This window comes from Muntiacus reevesi, chromosome 3 (genome assembly GCF_963930625.1).
Source record: "Muntiacus reevesi chromosome 3, mMunRee1.1, whole genome shotgun sequence".
Classification (NCBI taxonomy): domain Eukaryota; kingdom Metazoa; phylum Chordata; class Mammalia; order Artiodactyla; family Cervidae; genus Muntiacus; species Muntiacus reevesi.
The window spans coordinates 107,814,746-107,828,423 of NC_089251.1; the positions used below are offsets into that span (position 1 = coordinate 107,814,746).

The 13,678-nt window shown below is 54.8% G+C and overlaps 1 protein-coding gene across 1 annotated transcript in view; it reads left to right on the forward strand.

The window, feature by feature from the left end:
* The first annotated feature begins 278 nt into the window (after positions 1–278).
* EPHB2 (EPH receptor B2) overlaps positions 279–13,678 on the forward strand; it is a 210,819-nt gene continuing 197,419 nt past the window's right edge. Inside the window, exon 1 of the mRNA XM_065927512.1 lies at positions 279–448. Within this exon, the coding sequence (XP_065783584.1) occupies positions 388–448 (61 nt within the window). The 5' untranslated portion in view covers positions 279–387. The remainder of the gene's footprint in view (positions 449–13,678) is intronic.

Below are 13,678 nucleotides of genomic sequence, written 5' to 3' on the forward strand. Positions count from 1 at the left end.
CGGGGGGAGCCCGGGGTCTCGGTGGCCGGGGCGCGGGGCGTCTCTGCGCTCCAGCGCGCGCGCGGCCCCCGGGTGGCCCCTGCGGACGCCAGGGGCTGGGGGCTCCGGGGGCGCGCGCGGGCCGGCGGGGCTGCCGGGGCGCGCGCGGGGGCCCGCGGCCCGGCTGGGCTCCCCCCGCGCTCGCGGCTCAGGTGGGCCGCGCCCAGCGCTGGCGGAGCCCGGGTCCCCGTTCTGCCCGGGCTGGATGGCTCATTCTGCTGGCTGCGCGGTGGCGGCGGCTGTGTGTGCGCCGCGCCTCGCCGCTCCCCCCCGGCCCCCCGAGCCCGGGGCGCGCGCTCCCGCCCGGGCCCCGCGGCGCCGCGGCCCGAGGCCCCGGGAAGCGCAGCCATGGCCCTGCGGAGGCTGGGGGCCGCGCTGCTGGTGTTGCCGCTGCTCGCCGCCGTGGAAGGTGAGCGGGCGGGCGGGCGGCCGGGCGATGGGGGCGGGGAGCGGCCGGGCACGGGCGGCCGCCGGCGCCCACCTCCGCCCCGCGGCCCCGCAAAGTTTGCCCCGGGGCTCGCGCCCGGCGCAGGTGGCCGCGGGGAGGTGTGTCCGGCCGCGCCGGGAGGCGCGGGCCCCGCGGGCGCCGGGGAGCGGCGGGCGCTGATTGACTGTGCCAGGAGGAGGCGAAGGGACCATCTTGCCGAGGCTTTGTAGCCAGCCCGGCGAGCGCCGCCCAGGGCCGGGGGGCTGCCCACGCGCGCTCGCCGCCCCCGGCCCGGGCACCCCCCTGCGCGCCGGCCTGGCCTTGCTCGGCACCGGGTGGAGGGGCGCCGGCCGGGGGGTGGGGGTGGGGGCCCGGAGCACAGTCGGGGCTGGAAAGTTTGGCAGGGAGCGGAGGGAGGCAGGCACCGCGACTGGTCCGGGGTGGGGGTTCCCAGTCCGCGCCCCCGGGATGGGGTCGGAGCCCCGAAGAGGGGGGACTGGCAGAGTGGAAGTGAGCGCGCCAGCACCCCGCGCCGGTGCCTGCCCTCGCCCGCGGCGTACAATGGGGTCCCCTCCCCTGGAGGGCTGCGGGGGGATGGGTCCGTGGGCAGCTCTCGGCCGCGCGGGGTCTCCGGGCACCCCTGCCGGCCACCGCCCCGCTGGCGGCGGAGCTCAGCGTGGCTGCTGGAGCCCCGGGAACTCTCCAGCTGCCGCCGGGGCCGGACCAGATGCTCTTGCCATGTGTTGGCCTTGGCCAGGGTCGCTGGGCCCTCTCCCCCATGGCCTCGTGTGTCGGTCCCACCCGACCCCCAAGGAAACAGGGCGGCTGCCCAGTCTCCCGAACCAGCTTGCTCTGGAGGGAAAGTTAGTGGGGTCTGGGTGTGTCCCCCAGAAATGGCCGAGCTTGTGGGGCAAGAAATGAACATGAATAATGGTTCTCGTGTGTACTGCACTTTACAGTTTTCAACCCGCTTTACAGTTTATGAAGTACTTTGCACTGTATGCAAAGTACTGTGGTTTACAACGTGTGGCACAGTAGACAAGGTACTTGAGGCTTTACGAAGTGCTTTCTCACCCGCAAGTTTGTTGGATTCCCCGAAATAAGCCTTCCAGGGAATCCAGATGGGTAAGAGTCTTAACTTCCTTTTACTAGAAAGGGAAACCAAGGCTCAGAAAAGCCAGTGCTTCCCGCCTTGGTCCTTGGGTGATAAAAATAGAATGGGGGTCTGGAGTCTGGGAAGCTTGGGCTCTGTTCATTTTGCTGGGTCTCCTTGTCCCTAAACAGGCTAACCTCTCCAGGATTCTGCCACCTGAGGCCTGAGGGGTACCTTCGTCTTGGGCCATCTGGGGGTGATGCAAAGTCCCTTTCCCTCTTGCAGCTCAAAAAACCCCATAAAGCCAAACCCAAAAATAACCCGATCGAACCAGGCATGGAGCCTGCAGACTCTGGGAAAGGACGGATGGGGGATCCCATGCGATAACTTTAGTTTCTCTCTCAGTAATGAGTGCTTTAGTGACCGCAGTTCAGGGGATGGAAGGGGTGTCCCTGGATGGCAGCCATAGTTTCTGGCACGGAAGCAGCTGTCCCCAGGCTCCTGGAGGGTTTGACGGCTGCCTGAGGTTTCCCGGCGTGGGGCTCCTGGGGCACCAGGGTGCCACAAGCCCTGGGTGTGCAGGGCAGCCCTGAGACCTGGCTGCTGGCGGGAGCTCCCTGGAATAGGGCTGAGGTACCACTTATTAGCTCTGGCTCTGGGGAAATGACTCATGCGTTGGCCCGCTATACGTTGGGATGTTTACAGTATTATGGGGAGCTTGGCATAAATATTGCTCTTTGGGTTGTAGTCAGCGGTGCTGGAGGGGAAGAAAATTGGCCCCTCTCGCGTTGGAAAAGGCCCTCGGTGTGTTTTTAATTATCGGGGGGGGGGGGGTTGGGTAGATGGAAGGGCCACATCTGTCCAGGCCTGGCCCTGGCGGGGGGCGGTCACAATCTGGGGAGCTCTGACCAGAGCGGACCCTGGGCCCGGGACACAGGGCTGATCGGCTGCTGATGTCCCAGAAGGGCGTGGCGGCGTGGGCTGCCACTTGGGGGCAGACTGGGAGACGGGCTGCAGTGGGCATCCCAAACCTTGCTTCAGTCTCTTCCTTTGCTCCCTGGATACTCTGGAGTCTAGTTCATTAGGCCTTAAGAAGGAGCTGGCCTAACGGAGGGGGAGATGGGGTGAGGTGAAGGTCAGAGGCCTGGCTTCTCACTTACTCAGGGACCCTTGGACTAGCTCCCTGCCCTACAGGGAGCTCAGTTTCCCTGAGTCTAGAATGTTCGACCGAGCCTCCTAGGATTCACATGCACCCTCCTTGCCTTCCCTGAGCCTCAGTGTTCTCATCTGCCAAGTGAGGGTAATCACGCTGGTCCTGCCTGTCTCACAGGCAAGTCTGTGAGATTCAGACCAGATAATGGATGGGAAGAAGTCACCTTGAAGATCTGCGTGGCCTCTGGGGGATGGAAGATGGGCACTGCTGCTTGTGACACAACCCAGAAGAGACGGGAGCCTCCCGGGAGCGGGACAGTATGTGGAAGGAGATCTGAAGCCCGGGGTGATGAGGGGGCAGCCCTCGGGGCTCCCGGTACCCAGAGAAGTGCAGCCGCCACTCCTGGCCCGTCCTCCTCCTCCTACCCAGTAGTAACCATGCTGTCCTGAGCATTAAGGTCTAGGAAATTCCCAGCCTTTGAGACAGGAGAGAGGATGTGTGTAGTTTTTTGGGGTGAGGGAACGGCCAGGTTGGACTTATCACTAGTGGTAAAGAACCCGCCTGCCAATTCAGGAGACGTAAGAGATGCGAGTTTGATCCCTGGGTGGGGGAAGATCCCCTGGAGAAGGAAATACTCCAGTATTCTTGCCTGGAGAATCCCATGGACAGAGGAGCCTGGTGGGCTATGGTTCTTAGGGTCGCAAAGAGTCAAACACGACTGAAGTGACTTAGCACACAGCATGGGGGCTAGATTAGGATGGCCAGCTTCGTATCTCCCCAGACCATGAGGCCCCCCCCAAAGGAAACCTAAGTCTGGAGCATCTGGATGCTTTGAGAGGATGGTAGTGCCCCCAGGGTTGTGTCCAAGAGGAGAAAAGGCCAATGGTGGACCAGCTGCTAGTGAAAGTCGCTCAGTCCCGACTCTGTGTGACCCCATAGGCTATACAGTCCATGGAATTCTCTAGGCCAGAATACTGGAGTGGGTAGCCTTTCCCTTCTCCAGGGGATCTTCCAAACCCAGGAATCGAACCCAGGTCTCCTGCGTTGCAGGCAGATTCTTTACCAGCTGAGCCGCCAGGGAGGCCCAAACCAGAGAAAACCCATCTCCTCTGTACATTTGTTCTTTTTTTTCCTTAAGATTTTTTTAATATAGACCACTTGTAAAGTCTTTATTGAATTGGTTACAGTATTGCTTCCACTGTACATTTTGGTTTTCTGGGATCTTAGCTCTTCTCGCAGGGCTTGAACTGGCACCGCTTGCATTGGAAGGCAAAGCCTCAACCACTCAGACTGCCAGAGAAGTCCCCGTACATTCGTTCTTTCGGTTTCCAAATGTTTATGGGGCGTGTCTTCTCGCTGGTGTGGTGCTGGGCCCTGGGGCAGGCAGGGAGACGGGGACAAGGGGACAAACCGACAGGGAAGCCGTTGGCGAGTGCAGTGTGATAAGTGTGCCCGGGGCCTGCCAGGAGGGAGTCGTGCACCACCTGGGGAGCAGCAGCCATTAGGATGGAAGCCAGTTGCTTTGTCATTTATAGCTTTATTCTTTGCCTCATTTTCTTACTTCCCGTTCTCCCTGCCACGAAACTTTCTCAGCCACCTGTCATGTTAATGAACTGTGTTCCCAAAAAGCAAAGGAGGTTGACTTTGGGACTTAGAGGAGGCAGAGTTTTGGCCTGGAAGAAGGAACAGCGTGTGTAAAGACCCAGAGACATGATGATTGGTGTGTGATACTTGGGTGTATCTGAGGGAGATGGGTGTTAACGGCAGCAAAGAGGGATGGGGCTGAGGATGGACGGCAGGGCTCTGATGGAAAGCTGAGGAGTTTGGACTCGATGCTTAGGGCATTGGGGAGCCACTGAAGGTTCTTGAGCCACGGGGGACCTGGCCAGATTTGTTTTTGGAAAGATCACTGACTTCCAGTGTGTGGGAATGTTCAGATGGGCTAGAACCTGTCCTGCACAGTAAAGAAAAGGCCAGTTTGTCTGTTCTTTGCTAGTCTGTGAACTCCCTGAGGGAGCTCAGTTTTGTGTCCACGGTGGTAATAAAAAGAAAGTGAAGTCGCTCAGTCATGTCCGACTCTTTGCAAGCCCATGGACTGTAGCCCACCAGGCTCCTCCGTGCATGGAATTCTCCAGGCAAGAATACTGGAGTGGGTTGCCATTTCCTTCTCCAGGGGATCGTCCCAACCCACCCAGGGATCAAACCTGGGTCTCCCACATTGCCGGCGGATGCTTTACCATCTGAGACACCAGGGAAGCCCAGTGGTAAAAAGAGCTCTGTTCAAACGCTGCCTCCCAGAGGCCTTCCCTGATTACCGCATCTAACACAGACTCGGTTCGGACACTTTCTGTCCCTCCCGTTTTGTCGCACTTCGGAATACCCAGTGCTACCTGAAATGGTATCGGAGACTTGTTGCTTTCCTTGTTTAGTGTCCATCTTGCCCACTCAACTGTAAACTCCAAGAGACGAGAGGGTTTTTCTAAATTTATTTTTTAAAATTAAAAAATTTTATTATTATTTTTTGGCTACACCAGACCACGGCCTGCGGGATCTTCGTCACCCCCACCAGGGAATCAGACCCATGGCCCCCACAGTGGAAGCATGAAGCCCTGACCACTGGTCTGCCAGGGAAGTCCTGAGGTTTTTATCTGCCCTGTTTGCTGTGGCAGCCCAGTGCCCTGGACCGAACCCAGTCACCCGGTGCCTGGTAACTGAAAGATATAATCAGCTAAGGAACGCTGAATGAATGAATGAGTGCAGCGTGAACAAATGAATGTGTATATTATATTGTGCCATACAGTCAGTGTCGGGAGAATGATACAGAGACGAAGGAGGGAGTCCCTCTGGCCGGGGAGATGAAGGAAATCTTCCCAGAGGGAGAAGCAGAAGGCAGATGTGAGCAGAGATACAGAATGCAGGAAGATGTTTGGGGATAATAAAGAGATCAGTTCAGCCAGAGCGGAGGATTCAAATGGACCAGCGGCAGCCCTGTGCCAGGCAAGTCCGCTCCGTACAGGGGTCAAGGGAGACTGCCCGCCCCTGACCCGTGATACATGTCTCGTCTCTCCCACCCTCAGCCCAGCCCTCTGCTGGGCCCACCTCTCGGGCATTACCTATCTAAGATCCAGCGACCTTCAGTGGGATTAATTTAGAATTGGTTTTCCTTTTATGTTTATTTCTCCTGCTTCTCGTTTTTAAAGGAGGCTGCTTTCATGTATTCGTCTTAGCCAGGAAATCAGGGCTTAGATTTAAAGCCCGAATGCTGTAGAATTCAAAAGCAAGTTGACTTATTCATTTATTCCTCCATCCACCCATGTATTTTTTTTAAAAGAGTCGCCAGGCACCTCCTTCATGTCAGGCGCTGGGTGGGGAGAAAGGATTCCAACTCTAGTGGGAAACAAGGGCAGCCAACTTCCCGGATGCTGTGGGGCAGAGAAAAGGTGCGGCCTTTCTGGGCAATCAGACCTGGGTTCAAATCCCCCAGCCCTGCACCCTGGGTGTGCCCTGGGCGGGGAGCTGGACTCCCATTTCCTCAGGGGTTCCTGGGGACACCCACACAAAGTGTCAGGCACACGACGGGGGAGGAAGAGGGGGGAGGGACAGTTAGGGGTTTGGGATGGACATGTACACGTGGCTTTGTTTAAAATGGATAACTGCCGAGTGCTTACTATATAGCACGGGGAGCTCTGCTCAGTGTTACGTCACAGCCTGGATGGGAGGGGAGTTTGGGGGAGAATGGATGCACATATGTGTGTGGCTGAGTCCCTTTGCTGTCCGCCTGAAACTATCCTAACACCATTAATTGACTATCCCCAATATAAAGTAGAGTCCAAAAAAAGAGAAGTGTCAGGTACTTGTCTGTGTAGAGGCTGTTCTCAGCCCCTCCGAAGTCCTCGTCCATGGAGTGAGTACCTGTGATCGCTGATGGCTGTGTCCTGATTCACCTCCTCTGTTTCTGGCGTTCAGACTGTTGAGCCCACAAACCAAGCTTCAGTGTCTCCCCCAACCCAGCACACAGACTCCCAACTGCCCCAGCCTTGGAATGGCGACCCCCCAGTTGTGGGGCAGGCCCACCCAGAGCCCCGTCTCTGCCTCTTTCTTCAGGGCTCTGTCAGGGGAAAATACTTGCTTCTTACTGTGGCAGGGAATTGGAAGAGGGGCTCTCAACTGGGGTTCACAGGCCTTAGTTATGGGACTCCGGGATCACCCTGAAATTATAATAGAATGTTGGATGTGACTGTAGATTTTCCTAGGAAGCGGGGTCTTAGCTTTCAGAAGATTCTCAAAACAGTTGTGAAAACACAAGCCCGTACCCAGGCTCCCAGTGGGGGGGGTTTGAATCCTTGGTTGGCCCTGAGACCCCACTGCCAGCTCCCTCCGCCCTGCCATGGCCCCAGACCCTCCCAGGGGGCGGGGGTTGTCCTTCCTAATGCCTTTGGCCGCCTCCACTTCATCAAGGTTTTGCATCAACCCCGAAGCCAGGGTGGGGGCAGGTTGTCTGGGCAGCTGTGCGGGGGACTCCGCGAGGCCCAGGGTCGCAGCTGGTCAGCTTGGCCTGTGCAGAGCTTACCTGTGAGCTTAGGGTGGAGGTCGGACCCCTGCAGGCAGAGAGACCCATAAAGGAAGTGGCTGATGATGGAACTGGCTGGTGATAGGGGGTCTGGGCTGGACGAGGGAGGGGGTCCTCTGCTCCCTCTGAAAGTGGAGGGGTGAGACCAGGAGGGCCTCCTGGCAGTGGTGGACCCGGCCTGCACCTCTGAACAAAGCCCCACCCCATCCTGTGGCCTGGTCTGCTTGCCTGACTTTAATGGAGATTTGATAGATCCAGCTGGAGGCCGGGGATCTGTAATTTTTAACTCACTTCCCAGGTCTTTCCATTGGGCAGGCAGGGACTTCTGGAAAAGAGGAAGAGAAACCTCAGCAGGAAACTGGGAAAGGCCAAAACGAAGTGAAGTCAATCTGAGTTGGTGCTCACCAGCCCAGGCCGCTGGCCTGCTGGTCAACAGAAGGAGGCTTGGCGGGGGGAGGGCAGGGCAGGGCAGAATGTTTGCACACCTCTCAGGGATGGGGTGGGCCATTGATCTGACAGCACCTGGAAGCTTGCTGATTGGGATCAACTGTCTGATAAGGCTGCCTTGAAAGCATTTTAGGGTTTTAGGGCCTTTTAAAGCAGGTGCCTTCCAGAGGGTGGAGAGGAGACACCTGTCTCCCAGGTGCCTCTGTATCACCTGGGGCATGGGGGGCTTGCCAGACCACCTTAGCCTGGGCCGTGCCCGTGAGCTTCCTGGAGCCGTCTGGAGCCCTGCTGCAGCCCCCTCGGGGTAGGGGGTACCGTCAGGGAAGAGACCTTGTCTGCTCTGTGGCCTTGAGCAAGCAGTGTGCTGTCTGAGCCTCAGTTTGCTGATCCGTAAACTGGGGCTACTCCCTGTCGGAGGCTCTGGTGAGGGTTAAATGAGGTCCTGTATACAGCGGCCAGCAGAGCAGCCTGGTCTGCAGCCCTGCCAGTGTTTATCAGTTGTCAGGACTGTGAGATGTCAGCACCCTTGTTCCCCGCAGGAGTACTTGCTCCTGTCTTTGAAATCCCAGAGCCCTTTAGCCAAGCCCTGACCACTCTCTGTCTTGTTCCATAAACAGCAGAGCCTAGGGGTTACAAGGATGTCTGGAGTCAGGCTGTCCCTTACTGTGTGTCCTCTGGTCGGTTATTTAACCTCTCTGAGCCCTGGTTCCCTCACTTCTAAAATGGGGATAATAATAGTTCTTGAGGTGGCTATGACGAATGAATGGATTAGTCCATAAAAGATGAATTTGCGTTTGTAACTAAATGTGTATCTAACATGTGATGAGTGCACAGTAAATATTAACTGTGGTTGTTATTTCTCAAAACCAGTGGGAAACTGCATTCAGAGTTAGGGGGATGTCAGTGCCGTTTTACTCGAGGACTCTATCTGCAGCTCTCTCCCCCATCCCTCTTCACTTCACCCCAGGAAAAAGTCAAAGATACAGAGTTAAGTTCTATCTGACTCTTGCTGAGTAGTTGACAGTTCCCTCCAGCCTGCCTCTCTGCTTCCAATGCAGATTTTCATCAAGAGCCCATCCCCACTCCAAGTCAGCCTCCCTTAACCTCAGGAAAGGGACAGGATCTTCTATCACTGCGACTTCATTCTTGACCCTTGGCCTCCCAGCCACCAACTTCCATGAAAAAGTGAAAATGTTAGTTGCTCAGTCGTGTCCAACTCTTCGCAACCTCATGAACTGTAGCCCACCAGAGGCCTCTGTCCATGGAATTCTCCAGGCCGAGAATACTGGAGTGGGTTTCCATTCCCTTCTCCAGGGGATCTTCCCATCCCAGGGACTAAACCTGGGTCTCCCGTATTGCAGGCATATTCTTTACCATCTGAGCTACCAGAGATTTCACACCAAATTTCATACGTGATAATAAAAACAGCCAGATGCTCTGTTTAAGGACATTGTATTGGGTTGGCCAAAAAATTTGTTTGGGTTTTCCATTAAGAGGTTATGGAAAAACTCAAATGAACTTTTTGGCCAACCCCATATATGTCATCTCACGCAACTACCTCAACAACTGCCCTGGTGGTTTTATTATTGTGCCCATTTTACAGATGTAGAAACTAAAACTCAGAAAGCGACTAGCCCAAGGACACATAACTAGGGAGCAGGAGGCAGGGATTCGAACCCAGGTCTGGAGGACTTTGACGCTCCTGCTGTGCACCACCGCCTTCTAGCAGCCTCTGGAATGTACCTCCCAGCTCAGAGAAAAGGCTTGGCTCTGACGAGGGTCTCCAAGGCAGCCATCCAGCCTCTGACTCCATCAACATCCTGAGATAATGCAAGTGGGAGGGTTCTGGAACTCACAAACCTGCCATAAAAAAGCAATCGCTGTCATAATGGTCAGAATAATGTTGTTCTAACTTAGACAAATCGGGTGTTAACTCATTACATTGTGAGGGGTGCCTCCACAGAGAACAGAGGCTGTGGAACAGTCACAGGGCCATTTGTGGCTTGTGTTTCTAAACCCGTTAGCTCACTGGGTTTTCACAGCAACCCAGTAAGTGGGCAGGAACCATGGGGCCCATTTTAGAGATGAGGAAACTGAGACCTGGGGGAATAAGGCGACTTGCTGGAGGCCAGTGGCCAGACCCTGCCTGAAGCCCAAGGTGGGTCTCGATGGCTCAGCGATCGTCGATTCAATTTGAATTCCTAGCCAACATTTAAGAATCAGGAGAGTTTACAGAGAAATCCTGTTTCTGGCTTTGTGAGAAGTCAGACAATCTGGCTTCTCTAGGCCCACATTCCCACATGGCCACAGTTGGCTGGAGCCGAATAGTGACTGCCTCTTCAGACGGAGCACGTGAACGCGGGCTGGGGGGGCGGGGAGCTCTCCATCAGCTTGCGTCACACATTTGTGTTCCTTGCCTGGGTCCTGCGGGGTTCAAGTCTGCCTCCTAGATCCGCCCCGTCTCTCCTGTTGGTGTTGGTGTTGTTTAGCCTCTAGTCTCTTGTGATCTGGAGTAAATTGCTTCTCTTCCCCAGGCTTCGGCCACCTGTTCTCTCAAATGAGGGGGTAGGACTCAGTGGCTTCCGAGGCTCCTTCCAGCTCTGGGATTGCACGCCCAGTGCCAGGCTCCAGGCAAGAAGGGGAGAGCTAGACAAAGGCCAGGGCTCTGCCCCTGGGACGTGTATCAGTTATCCATTACCGCCTAATCAGCCACCCTAAAATGTACTGTCTCAATACAACAGTGATGTATTATTCCTCCTGATTCAGTGGAGTGGCCGGGTGCAGCTGGGCATTTATTCTGCTCCATGTGGTGTCAGCTTGGATCACTCTTGAGCTTGCACTCAGCTGGGTTGTGTTGGAAGGTCTGCTGTGGCCTCCCCTACATCTCTGAGACCCTGGTAGGCAGAGCGGGAAGGCCACCCCCCGCCCTCCCACTCTTCAAGATTGCTCACCCGTCACCAGTCTAGACCGAACTTTCCACGGTGGCTAGCTCCCAAGAGGGTAAAGAGGAAGCCATAAGACTCCTTGAGGCCTGGGCTGTGATGTCACAAAGCATCACCCCTGCAGTCAGAGCAAGTCACAGAGCCGTCTCAGATTCATCCCAGGCCTCCTCATCCAGTTCAGAGACAAGAGGGATATACGCTGGGCCTGATTTTCTGTCCAGTCTTTCAAAGGAAGCACCGTCTGCTGCGAACGGTTTAACATGCAACATTTGCTTGTGTGTTGCCCGTGGTCTCCAGTGCGTCTTTGGAGGTGATGCCCAGTGGCCCCCATTTGCCCCCTTCACCGTGTGCACATGTCTTCTCGTGTTCTGGGCCGACCTGTGGTTCAAACTTGGCTTCAGCGACCCCCTCCATCCCTCTTTTTTTCTCTTTTCGGCTACACTGGTGTCTGTTGCAGTGTGTGTGCTAGTCTCTAGTTGTGGTGTTCGGGCTCTCTAGTTACGGCGCATGCACTCTCTGGTTGTGATGCACACATCCTCTAGTGGCATGCAGGCTCTCTAGTTACGGCTTGCCGGTTCTCTTGTTGGGATGTGCAGTCTCTCTACTTGCAGCGTGCAGACTTAGTTGCCCGGTGTTGTGTGGGATCTTAGTTCCCCGAGCAGTGATCGAACCTGCATCTCCTGCATTTGAAGGCAGATCCTTCACCAATGGACTACCAGGGAAGTCCTTAGGCCCCTTAATGGGAGGAGGCTTTACATCTAGTGGCAGCAGCTATAGGCGGTGACCACATTAAGGGACAGTCCACCCCAGGGAGTTTCTAGTCCCGCACAGGGTGTGGGTAACAGGGAGCCAGAAGCCTCACGCCTGGTCTCCATCCTGTCCCACCGCTGCACTGACTTCCTGTGCCGCCTGCCTCCCCTGAGGACAAGGGACCTTCCACTTCACCACGTCCCCTCCCCAGCACAAGGCCTGGCTCATGATGTGCGCTGAATAGATGCTTGTGCCATAAAGTGAAAGTGAAAGTCGTTCAGTCCTGTTCAACTCTTTGCGACTCCATGGACAATACAGTCCATGGAATTCTCCAGGCCTAGGGATACTGAATACTGGAGCAGGTCGCCTTTCCCTTCTCAGGGGGAGTCTTCTCAACCCAGGGATCGAACCCAGGTCTCCCACATTGCAGGCAGAACCCACAAGGGGAGCTGTGGTAGCCCAAGTCATAGCTATTCAGGATCAGGCTTGAGGAAGAGGCACTGGGCTGGTAGGAATGAATTTAGAGGATGGGGCTAAGGTACCCTTGTGGCCTGGGGCAGGTCACTTCACAGAGCTTGCGGAGATATGTGCATGTGGTAAAGTGTTGAAGACCATAAGCAACACATAGGCAAATTTTATTGTCAAGAGGTTAAGCAGGAAATGAGGTTGCTGACTGAATAGGAATCAGGCCTACACAGATAATACAGACACAGTCCTTCTGACTGTCTCTCTTTTATTTTTAGAAAAAACTAAAAATATGTTTGGGTACGTCTCTTGTTTGCACAAGGGAAGCTGAATTATTATTTGGGCTCTGGTTTTGTTACTCAAAGCCTAAGTCTTATTCTTTTAATAAGTGAGTTAATCCTGCTCATGTTTATTGGTGTAATGGATGTGTTGGGTCTCAACTCTGCTGTGATATTTTTGGGGGTCGTCCAGATGAACTTGTTGGCCAACCCAGTATGATGACGTGTACTTTATTTGCCGCGCTTCTTTTTCTACAAGATGTGCCTTCTTTACTCTGGTTTATTTAAATATGCTTGGTATTTAGGAAGGTTCATGGTTTTGTTCCGATAGTCACCTTTGTTCTTATGCCTTCTTCCGCAGGGTCTAATCTGCTGTAATAGCATCCAGTGTATTGTTTCTAGAATTTCAATTTATGTCTCTTTTTTATATAGCCCTTGTCTCTACTGAACAGATTCCGTCTTTTCCTTCTTGAACATATTAAACAGAGTTATATTAAAATAAACTAACAACCAACCAAATCCTAAGAGTCCTGGCCAGAGACCCTAGACCCATGAGTGGGCCGGGTTGTGAATGGGTATTTGACAGACAGCAGTGCCCCCAGGGGAGTGCATGTCTTGTCTGAAGAAGGCGAGTGGGACTTCCCTGGTGATCCAGCGGTTCGGATTTCACACGGCCACTATAGGGGACACCGGTTCAATCCCTGGTCGAGGAACTAGTATCCTGCATGCCACGTGGTCCAGCCAAAAACGTAATAATAATAACATAAAGAAGGCAGGTGCAACCCACTCTTGACCATCTTGCCGTGTGGGGATTTGGGCTCAATTTTGCCAGATCTTCTGGTTTGCAAAGTGCCGACATTTATGGAAAAATTGATTTTTAAAAGTTTGCTCACCTCTAAAATACAATCCTGGCCAATCTAAGTCATAGTTGTTGGCTGAATTTGGCTTACGGGCTGGCAGTTTCAAGCTCTGGTTAAGGTGATTTGGGCAGAGAAATAGCAAAGGCGTTGTTGCCTCCATTTTACTGATGGAGAAGCCGAGGTTCAGAGAGCTGTAGTGACTTACCCAAGGCTACACCGCTGGTAGCCAGAGGCTTCCCAGGTGGTGCAGTGGTAAAGAATCTGCCTGCCAGTGCAGGAGATGCAAGAGATGCAGTTTCGGTCCCTGGTGCGGGAAGATCCCCTGGAGGAGGAAATGGCAACCCACTCCAGCATTCTTGCCTGGAGAATCCCACGGACAGAGGAGCCTGGCGGGCTACAGCGCCACAGGGTCGCAAAGAGTTGGACATGACTGAGCGTGCACGCACACACACACACAGCTGGTAAGCAGTGACGTTGTCAGAAGTGCCTCTTAATCTTAAACTGGAGAGTCTTCCTGGAACTTCCCTCCATGGCTTCTGTTTCCTGCCTTCCAGAACAATCCAGGAGCAGAAGCTCCTCCTGGCAGGCATCTACGCTATTTAAAGGCAGAGAGCATGTCTTCCTTCCAGTTTCTTCTTCGCAGGCAGAGTTGGT